The 24,262-nt window shown below is 67.2% G+C and overlaps 2 protein-coding genes across 2 annotated transcripts; one reads left to right on the forward strand and one right to left on the reverse strand.

The window, feature by feature from the left end:
* The first annotated feature begins 2,147 nt into the window (after nucleotides 1–2,147).
* RASAL1 (RAS protein activator like 1) lies at nucleotides 2,148–11,648 on the forward strand. The gene is made up of 21 exons (XM_074920795.1): nucleotides 2,148–2,212; nucleotides 3,733–3,789; nucleotides 3,880–3,993; nucleotides 4,097–4,158; nucleotides 4,238–4,367; nucleotides 5,366–5,447; nucleotides 5,528–5,665; nucleotides 5,955–6,043; nucleotides 6,195–6,312; nucleotides 6,403–6,556; nucleotides 6,761–6,825; nucleotides 6,964–7,076; nucleotides 7,270–7,462; nucleotides 7,551–7,688; nucleotides 8,280–8,424; nucleotides 9,278–9,453; nucleotides 9,543–9,680; nucleotides 10,332–10,467; nucleotides 10,566–10,686; nucleotides 10,768–10,832; nucleotides 11,386–11,648. The coding sequence occupies exons 1-21, from the start codon at nucleotides 2,148–2,150 to the stop codon at nucleotides 11,514–11,516; spliced, it is 2,430 nt and encodes an 809-aa protein (XP_074776896.1). The 3' UTR covers nucleotides 11,517–11,648.
* Nucleotides 11,649–11,846: 198 nt separating this feature from the next.
* On the reverse strand, nucleotides 11,847–22,794 carry DTX1 (deltex E3 ubiquitin ligase 1). Its single transcript, XM_074920796.1, has 10 exons — nucleotides 22,694–22,794; nucleotides 20,710–21,452; nucleotides 16,804–17,464; nucleotides 14,365–14,426; nucleotides 14,053–14,214; nucleotides 13,744–13,805; nucleotides 13,411–13,569; nucleotides 13,137–13,298; nucleotides 12,955–13,044; nucleotides 11,847–12,427 (listed from the first exon to the last, which is right to left on the reverse strand). The coding sequence occupies exons 2-10, from the start codon at nucleotides 20,966–20,968 to the stop codon at nucleotides 12,203–12,205; spliced, it is 1,842 nt and encodes a 613-aa protein (XP_074776897.1). The 5' UTR covers nucleotides 20,969–21,452; nucleotides 22,694–22,794; the 3' UTR covers nucleotides 11,847–12,202.
* Between the last annotated feature and the right edge of the window lie 1,468 nt (nucleotides 22,795–24,262).

The raw sequence follows: 24,262 nt of genomic DNA on the forward strand, positions 1-24,262 counted from the left end.
AGCGGCGGCACCGCCTCAGCTTCCCCGCCGGGCCCGGGGGCCCCCCCCGCCCCAGGGTTCTGCCGCTCCCCGAGCCCGGGGGTGGGGTGCGGGCACAGGGCACCCGGGGAACAGGTCGGACGGCAAACAAAGCGCTGAGCGGTGCCGAGGGCCCCCCCGGGGACACCTTGGTCCCGCGCCCCGCCCGGTGCGCTGGGACTGGCGGCAGCGGGGCACGGAGAGCGCCGGGGCAGCACCCGCAGCCCCTCCGCTTGCAGCCCAGCACAGGCACCCGGGGACACAGCACCCACACGGTGACACCCCCGGCACTGACCCCCCCGGGGACACAGCACCCACACGGTGACACCCCCGGCACTGACCCCCCCGGGGACACAGCACCCACACGGTGACACCCCCGGCACTGACCCCCCCGGGGACACAGCACCCACACGGTGACACCCCCGGCACTGACCCCCCCGGGGACACAGCACCCAGACGGTGACACCCCCGGCACTGACTCCCCAGGGACCCAGCACCTGCATGTTGACAACCCTCTGGCTATGGCCCCCCAAGAACCTCACCCTCACACAGTGATCCCCCCCCGACGGCAGCACCTCAAGGACCCAGCACCCACACGCTGACACTCTCCTGGCTGTGCCCCCCCTCAGGGACCCAGCACCCACACAGTGACACCCCCCAGCAGAGGCACCCCAAGAATCCAGCACCGATACACTGATCCCCCCCAACAGCTGCACCCCAGTGACCCCCCCAGCAGCAGGACCCCAAGGACCCCGCACCCACTCGGTGACACTCCGCTGGCAGTGGCACCCCCAGGGACCCAACACCCACTCGGTGACACCCCGCTGGCTGTGGCACCCCCAGGGACCCAACATCCACATGGTGACACCCCGCTGGCTGTGCCCCCCCTCAGCGATCCAGCACCCACACGGTAACACCCTCATGGCAGTGACCTCCACAAGGAACAAGCACTCGCACAGTGACACCTCCCTGGGACGGACACCCCCAGGGAACCAGCACCCACTCGGTGACACCCCCCAGCAGTGGCACCCCAGGAACCCAGCACCCACCTGCTGATCCCTCCCAGCAGCAGCACCCCAAGGACCCCGCACCCACTCGGTGACGCCTGCTCTGGCAATACCCGCTGTGAGTCACTGCCGCAGACATCTGGCCAGCCCACCCCCGCACCCCCCTGAATTCGCCATCCCTCCAGCCCCCCCGATGCCCCTCGCTATGCCTGGCAGTGGGGGGGCCACACGCCACCAGGGCAGCAGCATCCCCCCAGCGCTCATCCCCCTTCATCCCTCCTCACCGGTCCCCAGTGCAGAGAAAGTGGGGCGCAGGGAGCGTGGGGATCCGGGGAGCATCGTGGTGCTGCACCCGCAGGCACCCTGGAATCTGCTGGAGTCTCCACGGGCTGGCTCAGCACAGCCCCTGCAAGGGCGGGGGGTACCTAGTGTGGGGGGCAAGGTCCATGGGGGTCTTGGGGACCGTTGTGCCAGCAGCCCCCCAAGCAGGCTGCATCCTCCGCTTCATCCCCACCCCGAGGCCAGTGCTCACCCCAGCTTCCCCATGGCACCCGCTGCCACTTTGGGGTACAGGCAGAGCCCCCCCAGCCTGGGGACCGTCCCTTGTGCCACCCAGCTGTGACAGGACGGAAGCTGCCACCCCCCCACGGCCCCCAAAGGGACCAGCGCTCTGTGATGATTCTGTGCCTCAGTTTCCCCATGGCTAGAGCAGGGGGGGCTTTACCCACGCCGGCGGTTGCTGTACACAGGGGGACCGCCACGGGGAGTTCCTGGTAAGCCGCAACCTGTTGCTGCCGGCATATGCCACTCGTCCGCTGGGCCGGTGGGCACAAGGCCGGCCCCCCCGAGCTCGCCAGCCCCCCCGAGCTCGCCCGCCGCCGCGTGCCCGCGCTCCGGCTCGCTTGCTCTCGCCCGCTGCACCGGCGCAGGTGGGGAGTGAAGCAGCGAGAAAAACAACCGAGAAGAGGAAAAAGGAAGAAGCGACAGCAAGAAGCGGTTGAGGAGGAGGAGGCGGCTGGTGCTGGCAGCCTCACTGGCAGTGTAGGGGGGCTCAGGGCACCCCAGGAGCACCCGTCGCAGCCCCCCATGGACTCCTAGGTGCCCGCCCCGAAGTTCGCCGGCATGGCCAAAACCACCTCACTGCACTGCCGGGTGGTGGAGGGGAAGGACCTGCCCGCCAAGGACGTGTGAGTGGCTCGGGGGGCTCTCGGTCCCCCAGTTTCCCCTGGCCCCCCACCCTGGGAGATGTGGCGGGGGGGGTGGTGCTGGGAGCGCTGGGTGGTCTGCTCTTCCTGCAGTTTTGGGGGTCCCTGCTTGTACCCGTGCTAGCAGAGACCCATTGCCCCAAAGAGGGGAACTGGTGGTGGCAGGGGGCTGCCAGCCCCCTCAGCCCACCCCCCCCGCCAGAGGTGTATGAGCCCCCCAACCCCTTGAACATCCCTTTGCTGCCCCCCAGCAGGGTGGGTGCACACCCCAAGGGTGCGAGTGGCACTGGGGGGGCACAGCCCCTTGCACCCCCACATCATACCTGCTAGGCATCCGTGCCCTTGGCAGGGCGGGGGGGGGCAGGCAGCGAGACCCCCCTGCCTGCTCCTGCCCCGCGGCTATGCCTCGGCAGAGCTGGCAGCGCCGGGCTCCTCCGGATGTGCCAGCCTGGCACCGCCGGCCGCTCCCAGGGCCGGGCAGCCGGGGACGGCTGCGGGCAGTGGGGCCTCCCTGCCTCAGTTTCCCCACCCGGCAGGAGTCCTGGTGCTGTGCTGGGTGCCCCACTCGGGGAGGGGTCTGGGCACAACAGGGCGATCCGGACCCACCAGCACAAGCGTGAGGTGCCCGGTGCCACTCCCAGCCCCCCACACCCAGCTTGGGGCGGTCCTGGGGCCACGGAGGGGCTCAGGGTGACCTGCTCTTGTCCTGGCTCCCGAGGGGGTTGGGAGCTGCCAACCCCACAGCGTGCTGCCGAGGTTTGCCTGCCGGTCCCTGCCAGGCTGACTGGCCAGGCCGTGGGTTTTGCTCTGCCGGGAGGTGCTGAGCTACCCCTGGGAATTAAACAAGCTGTTGGTTAGCCAGCACGCAACATCGCCCGCTGAGCCTGCAGCCCCAGCTGGGACCTTCCCACCCCACAGCCCGTGGCTGGTGTGGAGGCTGGGGTCACCTCCCTCACCCCACTCGGGGTCCAGCTCCTTACCCCAGGAGCTGGGGATTCGGGGTTCTGGCATCGCCCCAGGCGCGCTGTCCCAGGGCTGGCACCCCTCCGTGTGGGTCCAGGCACTGTAAATGAGCGGGGAAGGGGCTTTGGTAGAAGAGCCCAGGATCCAGCCCTCGAGCCCTCCATCCCCTCCTCCCCTGCAGAAGGGGTTAATCCCGGGAGGGGCCCTGGGCCAGGCCGGTGTCACCTTGACACAGGCTTCACTGCTGGAGACACGCCGGTACCCACGGGTGGGGGGACGCAGGGCGATGGCTCGGGGTGACCCTCAGAGGGTCCCCCAGCTCAAGGAGCGCTGGGAAAAGGTGGTGTCCCCATCCCAGTGTCATCTGAGGGGCTGGGCTGAGACCGAGCAACTCATCTCACCCCCTGGGGCTGGTGCTTCACCGGTGGGGTTTGAAGCGATGTTCAGACCCACCCCCCTGAGCCCCCCAGCAGCAGCCTCTGAGGACATGTGGGACCCCCAGGTGAGGGGCTGACCCTGCACCCATGTCCCCCACCCAGGTCTGGCTCCAGCGATCCCTACTGCGTGGTCAAGGTGGACAACGAGGTGGTGGCCAGGTATGGGGGACACCGTGCCACCCCGGGGAGGGGACGCACAGGGATGGGTGCTCTCCCTGGGGGTGCAGCCACCTGTCCTGTCACCATCAGGACGGCCACGGTGTGGAAGAGCCTGAACCCTTTTTGGGGCGAAGAATACACCCTGCGCCTGCCCCGCGGCTTCCACAGCCTCACTGTCTACGTGCTGGATGAAGACACCATAGGGTAGGGGGGACAACGGGGGTACGGGTGGGCACTAGGGCGCCCCCCGAGGGGTGGCATGTCCCTGTTGGTGGCTTCAGCACCCACCGTGTCTCTGCCCTCACAGGCAGGACGACATTATTGGCAAGGTCTCACTCAGCCGCCAGCAGATCTTGGCTGAGCCGCGAGGTGAGTGGGGGGCACAGCGGTGGGGGGCAGTGGGGCCCATCCCGGCACCATGGGGTGCCCACCCCGTCCCCCTCGGCAGGTGTCGACAGCTGGCTCAGCCTGGCACCTGTGGACCCCAAAGAGGAGGTGCAGGGTGAGATCCACCTGGAGCTGCGGGTCGCCAAGCAGGGCCACCCGCGGGTGCTGCGCTGCCACCTCATCGAGGCCAGGTAGGGGGGGCTGGCAGGGCGACCACCCCCGGGGTCTTACTGTTGGCTGGGGGGTCTAGGCAGTGGGAGAAGGGCACGTGATGGGATAGCGGGGGCACGAGGCTCGTCCTGCCCCTCCGCACTGCGAAGGGCCCTCGCTGTGTCCTGCGTGGGGACACTGATGATGCCGACCTGCGTGTCACGATGCTGTGGGGTCTCAGCAGGGAATGAGCTGCCTCAGACACTGCCCAGCCCTGCCCAGGGATGGGCACAGGGTGACAGGGGACAGAGCTGGGGGGCCCAGAGGGCCATGGGGCACCTGGGGATGGTCCCCAGCAGGCCAGCTGGCTGCTGCACCAGGTTTCTCCCCTTTAGCTTCAGAATTGGGGGAAACTGAGGCACGGTCCAGGCTGCTGTGTGTTCATGTGCGTGTGTGTGTACATGAGTGTGTGCATGTATGTGCGTGTGTGCATGTGTGCTCATGTGTGCACGTGTGTCTGAGCGTGTCTGTGCGTGTGTGTGTGTGAATGTGTGTGCGTGCGTGTGTGCATGTGTTTGTGTGTGTGTGCATGTGCGTGTGAGTGCGTGTTTGTGTGTGTGTGTGTGTGTGTGTGTGTGCGTGTGTGTGTGTGCCCACACACGCGGCTGCCAGACGGCAGGCTGCTGGCAGCGGAGCAGGCAGCAGAGGCTGCATCCCACTGCCATGGCAACTGAAGCGAGTACCAAGGCAACAGCATGGCCTTGGGGACAGCCAGGAGGGACAGCAGAGCTTCCCCCCCCCCCCCCATTTGTGCTATTTGGCCACCAGGGACCGGAGGAGGAAGGGGTTCAGGGCAGGAGCATGGGGGAATGGGGACCTCACTCTCACCAGCATCCCCCCGGCACCTGCTGATTGCCCCACGGTGCCTGGTGTGCCCCGGTGAGCTGGGGGAAAGGGGGGACATGGGGGTGCAGGGACCATGCTGACAGGGATGGGCCCCCTGCCCGCTGCCCCCTCACTGACCCCCACCTCCCCACAGGGACCTGGCCCCCCGGGACCTCTCAGGTACCTCGGACCCCTTCGCCCGGGTGTCGTGCTGCGGGCACACGTTGGAGACGGCCGTGAGTCAGGGTGCTGGGTGCTGGGACCCAGAGGCTCGGGCACCTCGTGCCCCAAAGCCACTGGTCCCTGTCCCCGGCAGGTGATTAAGAAAACCCGTTTCCCACACTGGGATGAGGTGCTGGAGTTCAAGCTGGCGGAGGGCGAGCTGGGGGGGGCTGTGCTGAGCGTGGAGTTGTGGGACTGGGACATCGTGGGCAAGAACGACTTCCTGGGACGGGTGAGGACCTTGGGGCAAACTGGCATAGGGCAGGGTCCCGGGGGCACCTGCACACCCCCAGCCCCTCCCCGTGCTTGGGGTCTGGGTGATCACAGGCTACGGGGGTGGGGGCGGGGGTACGTGCACCCACTGAGCCCAGGGCACTGCTGCATCCAGACCCCCATCGTGTCCTGCGCTCTCCCTTGGGGGGATCCCCACTGGTGGGGAAAGCGGGGTGCAGCACAGGGTACTGGCATGTGCCCCCCCCCCCCCCCCCGCCTCCAATTCAGACCCTTCCCCTGGCCCCCAGGTCGAGTTCCCCCTGGAAACCATCTGCAGGGACCCCACCGAGGGCTGGTTCCAGCTCCTGCCCTTCCCCAGCAGCGCCGAGGACCACGGGTGAGTGCAGGCAGCAGGGCCAGGCAGCTGCCTGCACCCTGCCTGAGCAGCTCCGCGGGGTGGCTGTGCCCAGGGTGTCACAGGGTGGCCCCCTCATCCCGGCCGGGAAGGGGCCAGCGTGCTGGAGGGTGCAGGATCCATGTCGTTTCAGGGGGCAGCTGGGTGCCCTGCGCCTGGCGGTGCGGCTGGTGGAGGACACGGTCCTGCCCGGCCCCTACTACCAGCCCCTCATCCAGCTCCTCACCGAGCCCATCCTCTGCCCTGGCCAGGTGGGTGCTGTGACGGGGGGGGCGCTCAGGGGTGGCCGAGGACCACCCTGGTGCAGGGGCCTCGCCGTGCCCACCCTGCCCTCCCCACAGCCCCCCGCTGGCACGGCCCTGGCTGTCCTGGAGGAGGTGACCTCGGGGGAGAGCCGGCAGGATGTGGCCACCAAGCTGGTAAAGATCTTCTTGGGGCAGGGGCTGGCCGTGCCCCTCCTGGACTATCTCACCACCCGCGAGCTGGCCAAGACCAGTAAGTGCCAGAGCCAGGGGCACAATCTGCACCCCCCCAGTCAGGAAACTGGGTTGCCAGGGTCCCCCCAGCCCCCTGTGGGGAAAAGAGTGGAGCCACCAAGGGGGAGGCAGGAAAGGTCCCACTTCCCCGGGGTTGGGCACACCAGAGACAGCTGGGGTGTTGCCCTGTGCCTGCCTCACCATAGCCTCTGCTCTCTTCCAGCGGACCCCAACACCCTCTTCCGCTCCAACTCGCTGGCCTCCAAGTCTGTGGAGCAGTTCATGAAGGTGAGCGTGGGAGGGGACACCAGCCAGTCCCCACTGCACCCTCCCATGATGGCATTGAGGCACAGAGCTGGGTTCTGTCCCAGCAGGGCATCTGGGAACAGTTTGGGGACAACGGTGGTGACTTCCCATCTCTTGCAGGTGGTGGGGCTGCCCTACCTGCACGAGGTCCTGAAGCCTGTGGTGAACCGCATCTTTGAGGAGAAGAAGTACGTGGAGCTGGACCCTGGCAAGATGGAGCTGAGCCGCAGCAGGCAAGTGCGGGGGGATGGCTGGGGGGGACATGGTGCGTGGCACATCCCAAGCCATCCCCATCCCCATGTCCCCTGCAAGAGGGGGGTCACCCATTGCTGCTGAGCCTATGGGTCACCTCAGTGGCTTTTGGCCAACTCGGGGTGGCCTGTTCCTGGGCACTGGGTGCCCCCTGACCTGGCGGTGTCCTCGCAGGAGGATCTCCTTCAAGGGGTCCCTGTCGGAGGCACGGGTGAGGGAGAGCAGCCTGGAGCTGCTGAAGGGCTACCTGGGGGACATCGTTGATGCCATCGTGGGCTCAGTGGAGAAGTGTCCCCTCGTCATGAGGGTGGCCTTCAAGCAGCTCCGCAGGCGGGTGGAGGAGCGGTTCCCCTCGGCGCAGCACGAGGTGGGACATGCAGCGGGGCTGGGGGTCCACACACCGCTGGGACTATCACCCTGAGTCCTGAACTGTCCTTGTCCCCGTCCCCGGCCAGGAGGTGCAGTACTTCTCCATCAGCGGGTTTCTCTTCCTCCGCTTCTTCGCCCCCGCTGTCCTCACCCCAAAACTCTTCAGCCTCCGGGAGCAGCACGCTGACCCCCGCACTGGCCGCACGCTCCTGCTGCTTGCCAAGGTGCCGGAAGCCCGGGCAGGGATGGGGACCCTGGGGAGGGATGGGGAGCCCAGGGAGAGATGGGGACCTTGGGAAGGGATGGGGACCCTGGGGAGGGTCAGGGGTCTCAATGGGGAGCCCAAGGAGGAATGGGGAGCCCAGAGAGGGACCCCAGAAAGGATAGAGACTTCAAGGAAGGACCCTGTGGAGAGACAGGGACCTGTAAAGGATGGGGGTGCCAGGGAGGGATGGGGAGCCCAGAAAGGCAGGGAGACCCTGAGGAGGGGTGGGGGCCCAGGGGAAGGAGGGACAGGGAACCTGGGGAGGGACAGTGGCCCCAGGGAATGATGGGGACCCCAAGGAGGGCAGAGCCCTTCCTTGGCTCCTTCCCACGCCACTCGAGGCTGGCCCTGCCTGTCACTGGGCCATGCCACCATGTGTCAGGCACAGCGCAGGAGCTGGCCTGGGGCAGCCAGACCACCCCCTGGGCTTCTCCACTTTCCTCCCCAATTCCCAAGCCCTCGGGGTTCAGGCGAGCAGCCCCCCTACACACACACAGCCCCCAGGCCACAGTGGGGTACGGCAGCGTGAACCCTTCCCTGTGTGGGGCAGGCACTGCAGAGCATCGGCAACCTGGGGCTGCAGCTGGGGCAGGGCAAGGAGCCGTGGATGGCCCCGCTGCACGCCGTCCTGCTGCCCAGCGTCACCCGCGTCAAAGCCTTCCTGGACAGCCTGGTCACAGTGGACAGCACTGAGGGTGAGCACCGGGCACCGCGGGGGCACGGGGGGCACCGCTGGTGCTGGGTCCAGCCGTGCCAGCACCCAACACGAAGGGTTATCAGAAATTTTGTATCAGCACTAGCGTGGCCAGCAGGGACAGGGAAGGGATCTGAGCTGTGTGCTCAGCACTGGTGAGGCCGCCCCTTGATGAGTGGGTTCAGTTTTGGGCCCCAAAAAGGCCATTGAATGACTCGAGCGTGTCCAGAGAAGGGCAACGGAGCTGGGGCAGGGTCTGGAGCACAGGTCTGCTGGGGAGCGGCTGGGGGAACTGGGGGGGTTCAGTCTGGAGAAGAGGAGGCTGAGGGGAGACCTCCTGGCCCTCTGCAACTCCCTGCCAGGAGGGGGCAGAGAGGGGGGATGAGTCTCTGGAGCCAAGGAACCAGCCCCAGGCCTCGAGGGAATGGCCTCAAGCTGCCCAGGGCAGGGTCAGGCTGGCTCTGAGGAAGGATTTCTGTGCAGAAGGGGCTGTTGGGCGTTGGAATGGGCTGCCCAGGGCAGGGGGGAGTCCCCATCCCTGGAGGGGTTGAAGAGTCGGGCTGAGCCAGCGCTGAGGGATCTGGTGGAGTTGGGAACAGTCAGTCAGGGTGAGGTTCATGGTTGGACTGGAGGAGCTTTAAGGGCTTTTCTAACCTTGATGATTCTGTGATTCTGTGGGTGGCATCATCCCTGCTGTCCCCCACATCCTGGGAGCATCCCCCAGGAGGGGGGACCTGCTCGGTGTCATGCAAATGCTGCCAGGATGGCCAGGGACGAGCATCCTCGGGCTGGGGGAGACAGTGGCACTTGGGGTGACATTGCTGCCTCCCTGCCTGGCTGTGTCGTGGCCGCAGAGGGTGAGGGGTCGGTGCTGCCAGAGCTTTCCCGCCCCTCGGCCACCATCAAAGAGGGGTACCTGCACACCCGCACGGCAGGGGGGCCCGTGCTGCTGCCCCGCTTTGCCTTCAAGAAGAGGTACTTCTGGCTCAGCACTGAGGCCCTGACCTACTCCAAGTCCCCGGAGTGGCAGGTGGGTGCCACCCGTGATGCCCCCACCCTGTGTGGGGTGCCGGGGGCGGGATGTAGGTGCAGTGAGACATGGTGTTTTGGGGTCCCCAGGCGCGCTGCTCCATCCCCGTGCCGCGGATGCGGGCGGTGGAGAGGGTGGACGAGGGCACGTTCCAGCACCCCCACGTCATGCAGATCGTGGCACAGGATGGCGCCGGGCAGCTCCACACCACCTACATCCAGTGCAAGGTGGGTGCTCCCGCCCTGCCCCAGGCACCCCAGGAACCCCCCACCCCAGCGCCCTGGGAGCTCCCTCCCTGGCACCCAGCCATGGGGCAACCCCGGGTCCCCTGGGGACAGTGGGAATGGTCCTGGTCCCAAATCCAGCTACACCCAGGCACTGGCTGTACTGGGAGCACAGGTGCTCAGCTCTGGCTGTACTGGGGTCAGTGGGGTGTCTAGGCCCTGACTGTACTGGGAAAATTGGGGTATCCTACTCTGGCTGTGCTGGGGTCACTGGGGTCCCAACCCTGGCTGTACTGGGATCAGTGGGGTATCCAGCCGTATCTGTACTGGGGTCACTGAGGTACTAGCTTTGGGATACTGGGATCACTGGGGTCCCAGCCCTATTTGCACTGGGGTCACTGGGGTACCCTGGCTCCTGTGGTGCCATCTCCCCACCAGGTCCTACCTGGGCAGCTTTGCCATCCAACTGTCACTCCTGGTCACCTGGATGGTGCCCACCACCATCCCTGCTGCCCTGGGGACGCCACTGGCATCACCTGTGCCCACCTCCTCCCTCCTCCTCCTCTTCCTCCTCTTCCTCCCTGTCGGCAGTGCCCAGCGCAGGGTGCCCGTGGGTGCCTGGCGGGGTGCCACCCTCCCTCCCTGTCCCTGCAGAGTGCCCAGGAGCTGTGGCAGTGGCTCTGGGCGCTGCGGCAGGCCAGCAGCGCCAACGAGGCCATGCTGCCCACTTGCCACCCGGGCGCCTTCCGTGCCGGCCGCTGGACCTGCTGCCTGCAGCCTGCCTGCACCGGTAAGGCCGCCGGCGGGCAGGCCAGTGTGGGGGCTCCCCCCGGGCAGGGGTTGCGGGGGTCCCCTGGCACCCGCACTGCGGCTGGCTGTCGTTGGCAGCGCCCGGGTGCAGCCGGACCCACGGCACCGTGGCGTTGGGCGAGTGGAGCGACCCCCTGGACCCCGCGGCAGCAGCGCAGACCCTCTACGGGCACCTCCGGCGGGCGGGGGCCCGGTTGCGGTGAGGCTGGGGGGGGCGGGGGGGGGTGTCCCAGGTGGCCGAGGGCAGGGGGGGAGCGTGCTGAGGGTCCCTCTCCCACAGGGCAGCGGGGGCTGAGGGTCCCGAGGGCAGCGCAGCGTCCGAGCCCCCCGGCGCGGGGCAGGCAGGTACGGGCAGCCCTGCTGCGTGGGGTGGGGGGGGGACCCTGCACCCCGGGGTGCTGCCTGCGGCCTCTGCACACACACGCACGCCTGCCCACGCGTGCCGCACGCCGGCACGGCCCCGCGCCCAGCCCCTACCGGCAGACAGCGCTCCGCCGGGCCCCGCCACCGGGGGACAGCAAATACCCGCGGCCACACGGATCCGCGCTCACGCGTGCGCACACGCGGGGACACCCGCCCCGAGCTTCACACACGCACATCCCCCCACCACCCCCCCGCCTCATACACACTTCCCACGCTCACAACTGCCCCCAGCAGTGGCCCATCCGTGTCCGTGGGGGCTCGGCTGAGGGGCGGTGGGACAGGCTGCGGTGGGGCGACACGGGGAGACGCGCTGGGACACAGTGGGACTGTGTGGGGGCTGTCTGTCCGTGGGGGGGTGCCGCGGGTGGGTGGCGGGGTAGGGGCTAGAGGTGGGTGCCTGGGGGGTGTTGGACGCAGGTGACGAGGGCGTGTCTCGGGTGGGTGTCGGGGGCGCTGACCCTGCCGTGGGGCGCAGGGGGACCCCTCGGGGGGCGGCTGCAGGCGGTGCTGCGGGACCTGGACATCGCCCACGACGCCTTCGCCCGACGGGACGGAACCCCGGGGCCGCCCCCGAGCCCCGCCCCGGCCCCGGCGGCCGCCACTTGACCGGCAGCGGCGGGGGGGACTACATCTCCCAGCGTGCCCCGCGCCTCGCCGCCGCGCCTGCCCGCGCCACGGGGCGTGCTGGGAGATGTAGTCCCGTTCCCCCCGAGCCCCCGTCCCACCCGCGTCCCGCGGGGCGGGGGCCGGTGTGCAAACACACACACGCTCCTCTGTCCGCGGGGGGTGCCCCAAACCCCCTCCGCCAGCCCAGCATCCCCGCAGGGAGTGACCGGCACACACCCTCAGCGACACCCCTGCGGCGACGCCACCCAGCACCCCCGGGAAGGCGGGAGGTGCAGCGACCCGCGTGGGGACACGGAGGGGACACGGTGGGGACACTGGCCCGACTCGGGGTGTATTCTGTAACACAGAGATGTACACATGGCACCGGCTGTATGCGGCTCCGTGGGGCGGTGGCGGGTGGCACGGGTGGCACTGGTGGCTGACGCACAAAGAGGCCACGGGTAGAAAAAGAAAAGCATCAGCCCACGATGCTATCGCCACGGGACCAGGGCGAAACGGGACGGGGGGGGACACAGGGACGCGTGGCAGGTGGCACCGGGTAACCCAGGATGGGGGACGAGCCCACCCGGCAGGGCTGCGGCATCGGCAGCGAAGCGGCGCGGGCAGTGGTGGCATGGGCGGGGACACGGGGGCGAGGGGTTGGTGGGGAGCCCCTCACCCTTGTCTCAGTCCTTCAGGGTGGCCTCGGAGACGCCCTGAGCCAGCAGTTCGGCCAGGACGTTGTCCAGGTAGTTGGGGTCGGGGTAGCCATGGCCCGTCAGGTTGGAGCCGAACTCGGTCTTGTGGTGGATCTCGTTCCACACCACCGTGTCCGACTCTCCCGTGGTGTTGGAGGTGCCAATGGTGAAGATGAGCCGCCGGTCCCAGGCCACGATCAGCAGCTTCAGCACCTGTGGTGGGCGGGCACGGCCATTGCTTGCTCACCCAGCACCCCAGCCTCCTCCCACCCAGCACGGCCCCAGCACCCCAGGGTGCAGGACTCAGCCCCAGCACAGTGCCCACATGGTCCCACCCTTCCCCATGGCGAATCACAGCCCCACGCCGGCACTGCTGCATCATCCCATCCCATCCCATCCCATCCCATCCAATTCTATCCCATCCCATCCCATCCCATCCCATCCCATCCTATCCCATCCCCTCTCTTCCCATCCCACCCCATCCCATCCCATCCCATCCAATCCTATCCCATCCCATCCCATCCCATCCCATCCCATCCCATCCCATCCTATCCCATCCCCTCTCTTCCCATCCCATCCCATCCCTTCTCTTTTGATTCCATCCCTTCTCTTCCCATCCCATCCCATCCCATCCCATCCCATCCCATCTCATCCCATCCCATCCCTGCTCTTTTGATTCCATGCCCTCTCTTCCATCCCATCCCACCCCATCCCACCCCAGTGCCATCGGGAACACTCACCTTCCTGCCCTTCTCGTTGTCGGGCAGGTAGCAGTGCCGTGGGAAGCCGCGTGCCGTGAACTTCTTGCCGGGATTGGGGTGCTCTGGGCCCTGGGTGGGAGGCAACGGGGTGAGCGGGTGACACAGGGCGGGGGCACCCAGCCCCACAGCGGGCCCTGGGGTGGCAGGCGGCAGGTTCTCACCTGGATGCCAGTGGGGATGTCGTAGACGATCCGGATGGTTTTGGAGTCAGTGTAACCCGGGAGGGAGTGGGGGATGAGGTGAAACTCCATCTTCCCGGGGGGCTGTGTGCCCGTCTTCTCCCCGTAAATGGCCTTACAGGTGGGGCACTGCAGGCTGCCGTCCTGCGCGGGCCCCGCATGGGCATCAGGGATGGCACCTGCCCCGCAGCACCCCCCCGCAGGGACAGGTGATCACGGGGAGGGTGTCCTCGCCCAGGGCGGGGTCCTGGCTCACCTTGTTGCCATTGTTGTACATGGCCAGGAGGCAGAGGAGGTGGTACATGTGCCCGCACTTGCCCAGCTTGCCCACCAGCTCCGGCTTGATGCCCCTGTGGCTGAGGACGCCCTCATAGCCGGAGGAGGTGACCAGTCGCTCCATGCAGATGGTGCAATCCTGCCGGGCACAGGTTCACAGGCACCAGCACCCCAGTGGGATGGGGAGGTCACCCCACCCCCAGCTCTCCCCATCCCCTGCCCACGCCTCTCCCTGTACCCAAGCTCCACAAACCTCCAGTGGCCCAGGGTGAGCCCATGGGCCGCGCCACGGTGCCCAGCGATGCCCACTCACCTCATCCGGGGGGCTCTTCACCTTCTGGATGTAGCGGCGCACCACGTCCTCGGGGGTCTTGCCTGCCACAGGTAGAGGGGGAGCTGCCATCAGAGCCTGCCGATGGTGCCCCCAACACCCTGACACCCCTGCCACCAGGATGGGGACAGTGCGAGGAGGAGAAGGCGCCAGCATGTGGCACAGAGGAGCTGTGAGCTTGACCCCAAAACCCTCGAGAAAACCCCACCCCTGCAGGCAGGAGCAGCACCAGTGCCTCAGTTTCCCTTCCATCAGGGAACAAGGGCACACGGGGACGTTGCAGCTTCTTACTCTTTTTGAGATGCTTCTTTTTGGTTTTCCTGCAGATGCCGTTGACCCCGGGCACAGGTTTGATGTCGCTCTTGCTGACGGGCGGCGGGTGCAGGATGGGTTTGGGGGCGCGGGTCAGGCAGACAGGCAGCCCGGCAGCGCACATCAGGATGCCCGTCATCCCTGCACCGGGGGAGAGGTGCTGTCCGTACGTCCACCCAATGTCCATCCATCCTTCCCATCACCTGGCCATCCCCCAGTCCTATTCCCTGCCCTTCAGCCCCACAATGTCACCCTGTGGTGACACCAGGCTGGTGGCAGAACCCCCCTTACCTGCGAGGGCAGGATGGACGGGGCCAGTGCCGTTCAGGTTCTTGACTGGGAGGGCTGGTACCCTGCGTGGGGAGGGAGGGGTAAGTGCTCAGTGGGGCTGGCAGGGCTGGCACCATTCCCTCCACGCACGGCACATCCTCAGGGCAGTGTCCTCCCCGTGGCACACAGGGCAGTGTGACCCATGCCAGCCCTGGGGGTTTGCTGTCCCATCTCATGATGCTGTCACCCAGTGCCACATATCCACCCCACCCCTGGGGACCCAATGGCATTGGGGACATCACATCCTCCTTGACCCAGAGGAGGTGCCTCATTGGGATGTTCCAGTGGTGATGCCCAGTGTCCCACACCCCCTCCAGGGACCATCCCTGTGAGTCGGTGCCTCACCCATCACCCTGGCCATCGCTCCTGTGCCCCATGGGGACCCTCACCCCTCCAGGGCTGTCAGCACCAAGCCCCCCCAGGGAGATGGCACAATTCATCCCTGCCTGCTCACCCCCGCTGACCCAGGGCACCTCCTGTGTGCACGTCCATCCGTGTGTGCACCCGTGACTGGGTGTGCACCCATGCGTGCAAGGCTGGGTGTGCAGCTGGGAGCGCAAGCAGATGATCTGGGTGGGAGCTGGGGGCTCGTGCACAGGTGTGCGCAGGTACGGGTGGGGCTGTGCCCATGGGGGTGGGAGGAGGGAAGGATGGACAGAGGGGTAGGTGGGGGGAGGGAGGGAGAGATGGACAGATGGATGGACAGACAGATGTGTGGCTGGGCAAGTTGGTGGGTGCATGGAAGGAAGGAAGGAAGGAAGGAAGGAAGGAAGGAAGGAAGGAAGGAAGGAAGGAAGGAAGGAAGGAAGGAAGGAAGGAAGGAAGGATGGGTTGATGGGTGGGTTGATGGATGGAAGGAAGGAAGGAACAGGGCACACACTGGGAGGAGGATGAGCAGGAAAGCACAGCAGAGCAGTCCTGCACAGTGCCCAAGAGCCCTCTTGCCCTCACCCCACTCCAGCAGCCCATAGAGAACTGCTCGCCCCTTCTGCCCACTCCTGCCCACCTCCTGAATCCCAGTGCCAGCTCACCCCCACACCACACTGCCCCAGCTCAGCAGCCAGGCCAACAGCCCCCACCACCAGTGTCATCCCCTGACGATCCCAAAAGCCCCCCAGGCACACAACTATTGGGGTGATGAGTTTGGCAGCGCTCAGCCCCACACAAGCCAGGGCTGTGGCCGCTTTCCCTCCCGCTTCCAAAGCTGCCCTTACCCACGCCAAGGCCGGGGCAATGGTGCAGGTCCCAGCCCAGCCCCCTGCTGGGGTCTTCCTGGCCCCCTCTTACCTGTCCACGGGGATGGGTGAGATGGGGCCTGTGTGCCGGAACGGGGATGGGGACAGTGATGGGGACAGGGACAGAGACTGCTTGGCCGAGCACCCGGCATGCAGAAGCGAAAGCAGTACGTCAGCAGGGGAAGGAAACACGCCAGGACCCGCTAAGGGGCTCAGCGAACCTGCCTCCCCCCCATGCCCCCCCAGGCTGGGGCTGGATGCTGCCCGCATGGCAGAGAGCTGGGAGGGATGGGACTAGCTTTCCCCCCTTCCCCAGGACAGCTTGCTGCAGCCCTAGGTGCTCGCTCCCCTCCGAGGCAGCTCTGACCGAATACCCCAGGGCAGGATGAGGGCTGGTTCCCACCCGAGTGGGCAGCAGCGGGGTTTTCCACACTGGCAGGCTGCCAGCCCTGCCGTCACAGCCCGCTCATCAGGTCAGGCTTGGGGCCATGGCTGCTCCTGCCTGCCCTGCCTGCCCCTTAGCTGGTGACAGCCCTGTGCCGAGAGCCCTGAGGGAAAGCCAGGCTGACCCACTGAGGCGTACAGGTGTGGGGGCTTGTGTGCTGGGACAGGGACACCCCACTGGGGGTCTGCTCACCCACCACATCCCCTTGGAGAGTTATTCCCCCATCCATACAGGGGACACGGCTGTGGTCCCCACAACTGTGTCCTCCCCAGAGACCTGCCTGGTGGCATCGGGCCATGAGCTGGGGTCATACACCCTGTGCTGGCCAGCGGGGACACAAGTCCCCTGGGACCAGGCACTCCATCTCTTCCAAGCAGCACAGCACAGCATGGCACAGCATGGCACGGCAAGCTGCACAAATCACGGCAGCCCCTCTGCAGGGGCAGGGATCCAGGGAACCCTCCAGGACAAGCCAACTGCTGGGGCTGTCCCTCCTGCCACCACGTCTCCGGGGTGGAATGCCCACAGCTGGAGGTGACACAGTGACAGGAGGCCTGGGGCTGCCTGTGCAAGGTGACAGCAGGGGATGAGGCACCACCATCTCCCCTTTCCCCCTGCTGCGTGTGCCCATCCCTGCACCCACCTCTCCTGGCATCCCCATGGCCTCGGTGACACCACGGCCATCCCCTTTCCCAGGCCACCCTCCCCCAGCCAGCTTACCCCGGGGGGACAGTGGCACGGGCGCCGAGTCCGGCCCCCCGCTGCGTGCCGGGCTGGTTGAGGTTGTTGAGCCCCGGCAGCGTCGCCCCGCTGGGCACACTCTGGCTGGGGGCAAACGCCCCACCAGGCACCCGCAGCCCCTCGCCCTTGGCCGTGCCACCCGCCACCGCCGCCGTCCCTGTCCCCGCCGGCCATAAAGCTGCCCCAGCAAAGGTGCTGCTCTGGCGGACGGCACCCGGGTAGAGCTTTCGGCGCTGGGAAGCCAGGATGGCGTTGGAGGCGGCACGGGTGCTGTTGACCAGCAGGCACTGCGGGCAGGAGCAGGGTGTCCCCGTGCTGGCGCCCACCGGCCACGACTGCGACTTGGGGATGGAGCCCATGGTGAGGGGATACGCCAGGTCCATACGACGCCGGAGCCGGCGCTTGCGCTGGGTTTGCCGGTTCATCTGGGACATGTTGCTGAAGTAGATGAGGTAGCAGAAGCCCAGGGAGGAGAGGTCCAGCCAAGGGTGCTGCTTCTCGTAGGCGTTCTGGATGGTGATGCAGATGTCCATGTCGTAGGGTGTCCAGGAGCTGTTGTCGTTCTCCCACTCCCACACGATGCCCTTCCCCGGGGCTGAGGATGGGTCATAGAAGTTCCTCCGTACAGGGCGCATGGTCCCTGGGGAGACAGGAGGGGTGAGCACCTGTGGGGCTCCAGCACCCCGGGATGCCGGTGGAGGGACCCACACCTGCACACACAGATGGGTGTCCAGTTCCCAGCCTTGCACCCCACAGGGATGGAGACACCGAGACACTTCAACATGCAAGCGGCCACCCTCACCCTCCGCAGAGCACCCAAGTGTGCAGCAGGGGTGACAGCCACCCCAACACAGGCATCACCCGCCTCCCCTCTGCCAAGCAGCAGCGGCGTGCGGTGGATCGATCAGCGTGTCTGCAGGGCTGCGCCTCCCCGGGGACTCTTGAGGATCAACAACCCTCCGTTAGCGGTGGCGGCTTGGCCGCCGGCCGGGCTGCTGGCAGTCAGGATCACGGTCCCGGCGGCCGTGGGAAGAGCGATGCTGCTCAGCCCTCAGCACCTTTTTCCATCCCTCTGGCCCAGGCCCACCTCCGCCTCCCCCGGAGGCAGGGGGAGCATTTCCCGGTCAGGAGTGGTTTCCTGACAGCTGTCACAGCTCTGGCCAGTGCTGGCAGTGACGGGAGCGAGGCGTTGTCCCCCATACAAGGCCAAATCCTGAGCCCTCACTGCTTTTTTGCAACCGACTTGGATGCCACGGCTGCTTCTGAAGCTCCACGGTGAGAGGAGGCATCACAGCCTCCTCTCTGAGCTGCGGCCCTGGCAGTGCCCCTGCAGCATCGTGCTTTCCTATCCCCTCGCCAGCACCGTTTGCCCAGCCCGATTAACGACGCTAATAACGTTCATTAATCATCAGCCGCGCCAGGCAGCAGCGCCTGGCCCCAGCTGCCGGCTTGTGCTGAGGCAGCTCTGCCGGCGGCCCCGCGGGAGGGAGGCAGGGAGGCTGCACACCCCGCGCCGGCAGCCCACGGAGAACCGCTCGCCCCTGCTGCCCGCTCCGGCCCCCATCCCGCACCCCACTGCCAGCTCACGTCTACATCCCGCTCACATCCATGCCCTGCATCCAGCTACCGTTCACATCCCTGCCTGCCGCCTTGCGTCCGTGTCCCCCATCCTGCTGCCCGCTCATGCCCGCATCCTGCATCCCACTCGCATCCATGTCCCACATCCCGCCAGTCCCTGCGACTGCAGCCTGCTGCCCGCTGCCCGCTCACAGCCACATCCCGCTGCCCGCTCACATCCACACCCCGCTGCCCACTGCCGCAGAGCAGAGGACGAGGGGAGGACAGCCCAGCCTGTGCATGTGGGCACACGCAGCTCCGGGTCCCCGAGGACCACCAGCTGCCCCCAGCCCCACAACCAGCCATGCTGGAGCTGCAGGGCTGAGCCAAGTGTCCCCAGGGCCACAGGGAGGGGACACACGTCTCCGCTGCTCGGAACAGGGTCACCTCATTTCACACTGTCACCATTTTGGATTGGGTTTCTCCCTCCCCAGGCACAGCACGGGCCAAGCCCCCTCCTGCCCACTGTCCCTGTGTCCCTTGGCCACGGCAGGCACCGGGAGCACCCTTAGCACGGGGGACCCTCACGTTCCCAAGCACCACAGGACTCCAGCCTTCAAACCTGGCTGCCCCCAGCCCACATCCAAGGGCAGAGATGATGGATGGAGGCAGATACAGGGATGGGGCACACAGAGACAACGATGCCAAGAACCATCTATAGAGTGGAACCAAAGCAATGGCCACATCCACTCCCATGACATCCCTAAGGATGGTGAGGCCCCTCTGTCAGCATCCCTGTCCCCAGGCTCTGCTGGCACAGGGACCATCCCAGGAAGAGCCGTTTTGCTCCTGGCAGACACGTCACCCCCAAACTCAGTTTTGCCCCACTGTGGGCATGTGTTCCACAGGAGCACCCGGCACCATGGCCATGGGATGCAATGCCAGGTGCCTGCTGTCAGAGGATGGGTCCTGGCCAAAGCTGACAGGACCTGGCATGGGGACAGCCAGGGTGTCCCGGTGGCACCCACAGCCCTGAGTCAGCGCGGCCGTGCTGACTCAGGGCTGCGGGTGCCAAGTTGACCCTTGCCGAGGCCCGGACTGGCTGGAGACTGGCTGATTCAAAGCCAGGCTTGATGGCAGAGGCAGGGTGGCAGGTCCCTGGCTTGGTCCCCATCTGTCAGTCCTCAGCGCATTGACAGAGCCACATCTGTACACAGGGTCATTCACCATCACTGGTGACTGGGAACGGTGGCACCAGTGGCTGGGCAGGGGGGGCATGGCCATGGGAGTCCTGCTCTGGGGTGGCCCCTGTGTGTCCCCAGGCAAGTCGGGGGGGGGGGTGGGGGGGTGGGGGGTCACCCTGTGCATGGCAGGTCCCCTGCCTGCTCTGCCTGGCCTGGGGCTGGTCCCTGCCCTCAGCAGCCCCATGCTTCTTGCAGGCAGGGATGCGGGGGTGGCCAGGAAAACACCTGAACCAGCGAGTCCCCCGTGACACAGCCAGCACGCGGCAGTTTAATGGGTCACACCGTGACGAGGACACATTTAATGGGGTCTGGGCTTGGTGCCGGAGCGGGACCAGCTTTGATTTCCCCCGAGAACGTGTGGCCTGGATGCGTGCCGCAGCACGGCGTGGTTGGCAGGCAGGCACCAACCACCGCAGTTGCATGGCTGAAACCAGCCCAGTGCCCACCGCAGCTCCCAGTGACCAAACTGGGACCTCCCCAGTTCCTTGGGGGCCCCAGATAGAGGAGTTTTATGGGACAGATGGGTGACCAGTGGGACAATGGCAGAGACCACCCACCACAGCACCCCACGGAGAGTGAGAGGGGTTGGAGGGACTGAGGGACACGTCCCTCTGGGGCAGGGTCCCACAGGGTAGGGCGAAAGTGGTGAGGGGGAAAGGAAAGGCCAGGAGGAACCCCGCGGGGTTCACGGGGGGAGCAGAGTCCAGCAGGGTGAGAGGACGAGAAAAGGAACAGGAGGAATGGATGGACAGAGAAGAGGGTCTGCAATGGGATAGAGGGACACAGGGACAGGCAGATGGATGGGTGGATGGATGGATGGATGGATGGATGGATGGATGGATGGATGGATGGACGGACTGACAGAGAAAGCAGATATTCAGTGAGATAGATGCGTGGATGAATGGACAGCAGGACAGACTGATCAATGGAACAACAGACAGATAAACACATACACACCAGGGTGGGTGGAAGGATGGATGGATGGATGGATGGATGGATGGATGGATGGATGGATGGAGAGGGAGGCAGGCAGGCAGGCAGGCATGGGTGGATGGATGTTCCCGGCCCGGTGCCAGCCCCTTACCCGTGTCCTGCCGAAACTGGTGCATGGACTGGAGGTCGATGATGTAGGGCGCCAGCTGGACGTCGACCTGGCCCAGCACCACGCTGCCACGGGCATCCTCCTTCAGCACGTTCTCGATGTGGTGGCAAACAGCAGCCGAGTAGGGCCGCCAGCGCCCGTGCTCGTTCAGCCACTCCCACACCACCACACGGGCCAGATTTTGGGGAGGGAAGCCCAGGCCACCAGAGGCCAGCATGGCCCCCGAGCCTGGCCGTGCCATGCCAGGGGGATGGCGGCTCAGCCCCGTGCCATGCCGCGGCACAGAGATGTGGGGTTCACCCAGAACCCCTCCAAATCCTCCTCCTGGCTCCCGCCAGCTGCGGGCTCCGGAGCTCAGCAGAGCAAACGCTGCGGGGCTCTGCAGAGGCAGGCGCTGCCAGCCAGGTCCCCAAGGTCCTCGAGCCTCCTGGTCCAGCTCCCCCGGGGCTGCTGTGCTGGGCTGGGGCCATCCATCACCCAGCACGTCCTCCTCGGCCCTTCCTCCTCCCCACAGCGCTGGCAGGGCTCAGGCTCCAAAAAGTCACCAGGAACCCCCCAGGCTGCGTCAGCTCAAGCGTGGCCAGTGGCTGCGGACGATGCTGGGGACAACAACCACGTCGCTGTCCCCGACACCCCCTCCTCCTCTTCCTCCTCGTGTCTTGCTGCTCAGCCTGTGTCCTCGGTGGCTCCACGGCTGTCCCCGGTGCCAAATGAGGGGGTGTCACCTGCAAAACAGGGCCAGGGTGCCGGTCACCCCGTGCACCGCCAGGCGGGTGGCAGCTGGGGGACCGTCCCCATCATCCCCACGGAGCCGGTGGGCAGCGAGGCCGCTGCGCCCGCAGGCCTGGCAGCGTGGGCTGACTGCCAGCCCTGGCCAGCTGCTGGCCTCCAACGTGACAGCAGGGACAAGGGGGACAGGGGGGGACAGGCAGCACTGCTCACAGCCCCGGGGGGCTGGAGGGGGCCCTGCAAGGCCGGGGAGCCCCATCACTCACTGCCCAGGAGATCTGGGTGCCAGGGAGCACCCGGCCCCCCGAGCCCGCTCCAGACACCGCTGATTTATGATCTGCACTGCAGGCATCGGGCTGGGGGTGATCCTGGGCCGCCTGCCCCGGCCCCCCGCTCCCCAGCACAGCCCCTTACCCAGCCATGGCAGCCCCCAGCCCCACGGGGGTGGTAGGGGGGGCCGGGGGGGTTGGTATTGCTGCACAGCCGCCGTAGCAGACAGACGCACAGACACGGCCAGGCACACACAGACACACTGACACAGAGACGCACGCCCGGGCACACGCGCTGGCACACACGCAGCCGGTGACACAGACAGACAGCGGGAGCGAGACAGACGGACAGACAGACACAGGGACCCACGGCAGCACACCGCCACCTCCCCAGGGATGCACACACACACACACACACGCACACACATACACCCCCCAAGGCGTGCACACACGCACCCTCACACCTCCCCACGCGTGTGCACCCTTGCACTCACCCGGCACCCACCGTGACCCCAAGCACCACCAGAGCTGGAGGGACCCTCACCCCCACCCGCGCCCCCACCCCACCCCGGGACTGAGCTGTGGGGATCAGTCCCGTTGCCAGCCGCCCCCCCCGCCTCTCCCCCCCCGGGGCCCGGCTGCTTGGGGCGGGGGGGGTGTGGAAAGGCCCTGCCCGGCCCCCGGTGCACAGCAGCCCCCAGCCCCCCGGTGCACGGTGCCTCCCGGTGCACCGCAGCGCCCAGCACCCCCGGTATACGACGGCCCCCCGGTGCACGGTCGCCCCCCCATCCCGGTGCACGGCAACCCCCAGCCACCTCCACACACACTCACCCCCGCCCCCGGTGCACGATCCCCCTCCCCGGTGCACGGTCCCGCCGCCGCCGCTCCCCACCCCCCCGGAGCCAGCACCCCCCCTCCCCGCCATGGCCGCCGCCGCCGCCCGGCATCGCCCGCGCCCCCGCCGCTACCTCCGGCAGCCGCAGCCGCAGCGGGACCCGCAGCCGCACCGGGAGCAGCGGCGGCGGCGGCGACGGGCGCGGGGCCGGGCGGCGGCAGCGCTCCGCCAGCGCCAGGCAGCCACGGGCACCGGCGGCGGCGCGCACGGCCGCGCGGGCACCCGCACCGGGGACGGGCACCCGCACCCGCACCGGGGACACGCACCGGGCATCTGCACCGGGGACACGCACCGGGCACCCGCACTGGGGACACGCACCGGGGACCGAGCATCGCACCGGGGACACGCACTGGGGACCGAGCATCGCACCGGGGACACGTAGGAGACCGGGCACACGCACCGGGGATCTGTACCGGGACTGAGCACCCACACCAGGGCCGGACACCCACACAGGGCGCCCGCACCAGACACGCACAGGGGACCAGGCATCTTCATCGGGGACACACATGGGGGACAGGGGACACACTGGGGACACGAAGGCACCTGGACTGGGGACACAGGGGACCTGACACCGCAGCAGTGACCTGTACTGGGACTGGGCACCCGCACTGGGCACATACAGAGGGGACTGGGGACACGCACCTGGGACACGCACAGGACACACACACCGGTGCCCTGCATTGGGGACCCCCACAGGGGACAGGCACCCACACCTAGCACCCACACAGGGGCTCCCCACCTGCTGTGGGCGCCCACCCTGGCACCAAGTACGGCCGCCACACGCACACCCACACCAGGCACAAGGCCTGCACCCTCACTGGGGACCCTCACTGGGGACCCCCACCGACGCCCGGCACCCAGCACCCTCACCAAGAACCTGCGCCCAGGTTGGGACCGGGCAGTAGTACCCACAGGTGGCCCAGTCCGGGGGCACACAGGCGTGTCAAAGGGGCGAGCACATGTGGGGGGGGTGTCCCCAGGGGGGGTTGACCCCTGCCTTGACCAGCCTGGCTTTGGGGGGGGACCTTGTCCCCCTTAGGGTATGTGGTTCCCGCAGCCCCGTGGGGAAACTGAGGCACGGGAGGTGGCAGGAGGCCCCGAGCCATGGGGACACCCTGGTGTCTGCCCTGCTCACCCCCACACCACCCGCCTCGGCCTGGGGGCTTGCGGCTCTGCCTGCCGAGGGACAGATCTGGGGACAGATCTGGGGACAGAGGGGTTGTCAGGTTCTGCCTGCGAGGTGACAGATTTGGGGACGGATCTGGGGACAGAGGGGCTGTTGCTCTGACTGTGCTTGCAGAGGGGACAGATCTGGGGACGGGGGAGTTGTCACTCCAGCTGTGCCCATGCAGGGACAGATTTGGTGACAGATTTGGGGACAAAGGGGTTGTCACTCTAGCTGTGCTTGTAGAGGGACATATTTGGGGACAGACTGAGGGTAGGTTTTTCACTCTGGCTGTCCCCATGGATTTGGGGACAGAGGGGTTGCCGCTGTGGCCGTGCCCGTGGATGGACAGATTTGGGGACAGCTCTGGGGACAGACGGGTTGTTCCTCTCGGGCTCCGGCCGCACCGCCCCGGCCGCCGGGACGGGGAACACTCCTGGGCCGCGGGGGTGGCCGAGCGGGAGCGCCGGGGACCGG

This window comes from Athene noctua, chromosome 17 (genome assembly GCF_965140245.1).
Source record: "Athene noctua chromosome 17, bAthNoc1.hap1.1, whole genome shotgun sequence".
Classification (NCBI taxonomy): Eukaryota; Metazoa; Chordata; class Aves; order Strigiformes; family Strigidae; genus Athene; species Athene noctua.